This window comes from Scardinius erythrophthalmus (genome assembly GCF_964197995.2).
Source record: "Scardinius erythrophthalmus genome assembly, chromosome: 24".
In the NCBI taxonomy this organism is placed as follows: domain Eukaryota; kingdom Metazoa; phylum Chordata; class Actinopteri; order Cypriniformes; family Leuciscidae; genus Scardinius; species Scardinius erythrophthalmus.
In genome coordinates, this window is record NC_138244.1 from 1,597,055 (window position 1) to 1,603,054 (window position 6,000).

Consider the following 6,000-nt stretch of genomic DNA (forward strand, 5'->3'; position numbering starts at 1 on the left):
CAGAAGTATAAATTGGACTTTAAAGGCTGTCAAAAATTACTGTCAAATCCCGCGCTCGTGATGAATTCAAATTCAAAAATTGCGCCCTCAAGAAGGTTACGACATGTTTTACGGCAGTGATATCAAACGCTCATTGGCTATCACCTGTTCGTCTATGTTCGCCCCAGATTGCGACATGCCGTATTTCAGTCTGTAAACTACATTTGAAATGGAGAAGCGTGCACGCCTTCACATAAACCGAAACCAGATTAACATTTCCATGGATTAATAACTTAAATTCTGCTCTGTGCCTCATTCAAAACTGTTATATTGAAAGAGAGGACTGTGACTGCAACACATCGTCATGTGAAGGACTTTTGGTACCGGTTTTGACATTTTCGCAATAAATAAATTATTGTGATTACACGTATATTGTTTTTCTTCATAATTGTAACGTTAGCCTATGTAGTTTTTAGAAGTTGTTATGGGTAAGTTTAGCGGTAGGAGTGGGATTAGCTGCTTAAAAAAATCTTTTAATGCTATATTGTTAATAAAATTGCCATTCCCTACACATCTCTGTACGTTTTATCCTTTTTATACTCATTATAAAATGGGTAACGTTATGTTTAGGTTTGGAGTAGGGTTAAGGGATCTTCCATTTATCTATAAAACGGTAAAAGGTAAATTATACAGATATCTTAATGATATGAAAGAATCATAAATATTTTACGTTTTGTAGCTGTAAAAACGTAATAATGTTACGTTTAATTGTTGCAGATACGTCCATATCATACGTTTCAGCATCTATCCAAACGTACAAAACGTACGTTTTCTATCTTTGAAAACTACGTATTAATACTACGTATTAACAATGAGACCAGGCTGGTCAGGATGACAGAGAGCAAACGTTAAAGACGCAATTGTATGACGTGTTAGTATGTCCCAAAGCTTGCCTACTCTTGTGCTACACACTCAGAAGTGTCTACTTTTTCTTCACAAATAGAGTACATACTTTTAGGGGGTAGTATAAGTAGGTGAATTGAGACACAGCAACTTGTTTCAGCTCAGTGGATGATTGACGTGAGTAGACGGAGCTAAACTGTGGTCAGGGACACATTCAGGACGGATAGAGATTTTGGTCACATGCGTTTTTGACAACCTCCATACCTTAGTGTTTCAAGATCACAGCCAAAAAACACAATCATTTATACTACTAGAACTATAAACATAGTTTTTACTGCTTAAACTTAATTTAAACAATGGAAACAATATGCAATTTTCAGTCATAGGGCCTACCTCCTCCACCACCCAATCTCATCACAAATAGAAGAGTGCTTGCATGTGTGATGTTATAAAACCCCAGTGTTTTCTCATCCTCCAGTTGCTTTGCTCCAAAAGTCACTCGTATTCGGTCTGGTTCTAACAGGAAGAGAAAAACACACTGATGTTACAATGTGACTGTAAATGAGCATTACACAGTTGAGTGATTAAGCTTGTGTACACCTTTTGTCTGCTGTTCATAAACACATTGCTGAATTGAAACACACATAAGATATAAATCATCTTATTTTGTATTTATAAATCATCTTATTTCTGCCCTTCCAAATATATATATATATATATATATATATATATATATATATATATATATATATATATATATATATATATATTTGGAAGGGCAGAAATAAGATGATTTATATCTTATGTGTGTTTCAATTCAGCAATGTGTTTATGAACAGCAGACAAAAGCTGTACACATTATATATATATATATATATATATATATATATATATATATATATATATATATATATATATATATATATATATATCAGAGTTTCCGCTAGAAAAAAAAAATGTTTCGTTTTCCGGACATTTCAATGATATGCCGGTCAAATATCGCCTCTTAATTAGTCAAGTTGAGGAAAACTGGAGGAAGGCTATGTAACTTAAAAAATGAAATAATCAGGCCGAATGCAACATGTTTATTAGCCTAACTTTCAAAAAAAAAACAAAAAAAAAAACATGAACGTCCGTTTGGCGTCAATCAACGCCAATTGTTTTTACTAGGGTTTCACATTCATAGTTTAACAAACCAATCCCCCTTCCCCACATAAAATATCTGAAGCCTATTGCTTTTACTCAAGCGAATTTCCCAGTGTCTCTTCACAACTTGCAATGCGCATAAGCCGCGTAACCTTGTTCTCCGCAAGGCGACTTCGCTGCTCCGTCTTGATCCGATTCTGCAGCGAGAACCCCCTCTCTGCAGGAACACTCGAGACCGTACGTTTCTTCATTCGGATCTTTTTGTGATCCATTCCATTCTAAACAAACAACGCAGTTTATATGCTTTGTCCTGGTTTCATTATTCATTAAGATAATAATTAGCCTAATAAATGCGCGCATAATTATCAGTGAACTTGATAAATGTTGCAGATATGTTTTGTTATGCATGCACAAACAAATGCCTTTCAACTTATGTGTGCAAAATTCAGAATAAAATGAATGTGCAGCAATTTGTACAAATAGAGATTGTTGTAGCCATTAAATAAGCTCATTTAGTTTAATATTTGTTAAAATATTATAATGTTATTTTTTAATTTATGTTGATTATGAAAAGTGAACAGCACGAGTATGCGCAATATCGAGAGACATGGAGCAGGTCAGACATGATTTTGACCACTTCATTAAGTTTGGTTTTGTAGAAAGACTTTTTTGAAGTGAATTTCGTTTTGTATAAATTGTATCTTAATTTTGATAATTTTTTATCAACCAATTGCCTGTATTTAATATATAAGCAGCAAATAAAGCAGACGATAGGCCTAATCATGCAGGCGCCGGCGAGGTCACTTGCATTGCTCGTGAACGGGAGCGCATCTCATCCTAATTTAACGAAACTCAGCGCGTAGGCCTCACAGACATGAAATATATCTTAAGAAAGCTTGAAATGTCTTTTTAACAATTTAAAACGAAAAGAAATAGGCTGCTCTCTGATTATGTAATCCATGATGTGCATTTCTCTCTATAGGCGCGTTCATAAGGAGATGGCGATCGTCAACTTCATCTTTACAGCTGTTGTTGCTGTTAATAAACTAAAAAGATAATAGGCCTATCATTTTATTAAAGAATAAATTCAAAGAAATTGTAATTGTATTAAAAAAGAAAAAAAAATCCTGTTTGAGTTTTTTTTTTTTTTTTTTTTACGCATTAAATTTAGGTAGGCTACTGAGTCACTGTCCTCTGCCCAGAAAAGCGCTGAAACTGAGATGAAGGGGAACCCGTTTTTTTTTTTTTTTTTTGGCTTATTTTAACTGGTTTATCCAGTTTTCTGGAGGCACCTACAATCAAAATCCTGGCGCCGCTAGTGCTTCACAGCGTCTGATATCAAGAAATAACAGACCGCATTCCACATTGGAATTCAACCAAGCCATGTAATAATGTTTAATAACTTTCAAACGGTAGAGCCTGTTCCTTTATAACATAGCCAAAGGTCGGTGTATTTTTGCTTTATACATTTTAGGCTTATTCTCAAATTCAGATTGTGTTAGGGGGGCGGGATTATTAGGCAATTTTAATCGGACAATTTGACCGGAGAGATTTATTTTTGTCGGACATTTCATTTTTTTTCCGGTCAATGTCCGGTAATTACCGGACAACGGAAACCCTGAAATATAAATATATATATATATATATATCACAATACATAATAATAATTTGTCAAAATAAAAAAAAATATTTGATTCCTTGTGTGTGCAAGCAAAGCTCTTTCTGATTTTGATTCATCCTGTTGGAGTTTCCTCACTGTGAACTGATGGATCTCAATATCTTACAGCCACTGTTGGGAAATGTTCACAAATATACAGAAAATGCAGGAAAGCCTCAGCAGAAACCCATTAGCAACCATTAACAACCATCACAAAACACAGTGTAGGACTATATATATATATATATATATAAGACTACAAGTATATATAAACAAGTACATTTATATGATCTCATATTTTCTACTCGGTGTTAAACTTTAGCAATAAATCTTTATCTTACCTGGTGCCCTTGGATTTTTCTGTTTGAATTTTTCTTTTATCCCTTTAATTGTGGTTTTATTGAACTCTTCATTTGAATGTGCCACAGTTAATACTGTTTCTTTCGTATCATTAAAGCGTATAAGAACCTGAAAAGCCATCCTGTCTCCAGTTGCAGTTTTGCTAGCATGCAGCGATGTGCTGGTGTGCTGAAATAAAAGCTGTACAGTTTTGCCTTCACTTTTAGTCACACGTTCGTCAGGGGCGTTGCCGTAACATTTTCTCACATACTGAAAATAAGCACATATAGAGTTGCCTGCAGTCTCGGGATTACAGCGGTCTTCTCACAATATCTATGCAAACACTATCCTAAGTACTTTACAGGTTTTAGGGTTTAAATGTACTTATATACCCACAAATATGTTTGGATCAAATATGGACAATTATTTTTCCAAATATTAAAATTGTAATCCCAACAGTTGGGTTTTTCATATTTGACCCAAACATGGATTAAAACAACCCAGCATTTTTTAGTGTATGCACACATTTGACTGTTCTGAAAGTGATTACCTTTGTGTTCAACTGTTGTCCAAATTTTGTGTATTTTGATGTTTTAATTATTACCCACTCAGTAATGTAATGTAAAGGTTCAACAACACTATTCGTACTTCACACAAATCCACAAAGTGTAGAAATAAATTGATTTAAAGTTTAAGACTAGTTTGTTGTAGTTTGAATAGTGTAAGAAAACAAAGTCACAGAGATTGTAACACAGTGTTATAAAACACTCCAAAACTCACATTTCCAGAACATTATATTTATGTATAAAACTACACATGCACAAACGTTTTTCCATTTAGTTTGTGTATTTTTATTTTCATAAAATCTAAAATTTTAAATCTAAATTTGTGATGTCATTTTTGACATTCCAAATACATTAACAGCCCAACATCAATGTTCATGAACAGTTGGTCTTATATATATATATAAGATTGTGCTGGTCCATCCTAGCTTAAAAAGGGTTACATTATTTATTTTCTTTCTAACAAGAGAGGGAGGAGTGGTGCAGGAGTCGATAGATACCTTTTAAAAACAAAACTCTATAGGTCTATATCTTAAAATGAATATATTCCATATATTCCAGCCTATTTTAATATGAAGAAATAGACCAGAATAATGCAATCAAAGAAATCTTATAAGATCAAATGGATTTGTTTAAAAACTTAACGAATTGTTCTCTATAATATGAACATTTTAGGCTATTTTAAGACAGGACATATTGTACTAAACTGATTCAGACATTGGAACACTCCTGACAAAGAAAATAACAACATTCATTAGTTATAATCAATCAATCACATCTGATAGAATTTGCTCAAAATGACATACAATTGAATCTATTATAGGCCTATTGTCGCTGGAGCTTCTGTTGCAGACCTGTTATGAGAGGCGAATCATGACTACTTCAGAAAACCCAGCACAATAGGAACAACCAGACATAAGTGTACGCTGAAATAAAGTTTTTCACCTCAGAAAAACTTACTTTCTTGTCCTGTCAGCCGCTATCCTGTAGTCGTAGCGCACACTCAATTGCACGCGCAAATGCGGCGGCGCGCGCTGTGTCGCCTCACTGATCAAGTGCCAAAGAAACTACGAGCATGCAACGCCGTTACGTTGTAAATTACTCGAAATACAAGTAATGGAGGTATGATTTTCATTCTTTTCACCAGGAGCAGTTTCCATGTTTCATTAAGTTATTGTATTAGGCCTATGTATTCAACTATGGTAGGCTAACTGTCGTTTCCATATTAACCCCAAAATGACACTATTTTTCTTTGTGTTATTTATATGTTTAAATTACTGTAGTGGCTCATACCAACATTGTATTAACAAAAACTAGTTTGGGACTGCCATTTAATAACTTAATGTTACCAAGGGGTACCGTTCCTTTAAGCCAGGGGGGAGAACAAAAAAACTAACTACAATGTATTCACAA

General features: G+C 34.1%; 1 protein-coding gene across 2 annotated transcripts in view; it reads right to left on the reverse strand.

Moving 5' to 3' along the window:
* LOC308684503 (uncharacterized protein) overlaps positions 1-4,218 on the reverse strand; it is a 61,335-nt gene extending 57,117 nt beyond the window's left edge. For both annotated transcript variants that reach the window (XM_081355748.1, XM_081355747.1), the window contains exons 1-2: positions 4,027-4,218; positions 1,276-1,398 (exon numbers count right to left, since the gene is read on the reverse strand). In XM_081355748.1, coding sequence (XP_081211874.1) covers positions 1,276-1,398; positions 4,027-4,165 — 262 coding nt within the window. In that variant the 5' untranslated portion in view covers positions 4,166-4,218. The remainder of the gene's footprint in view (positions 1-1,275; positions 1,399-4,026) is intronic.
* Positions 4,219-6,000: the final 1,782 nt, after the last annotated feature.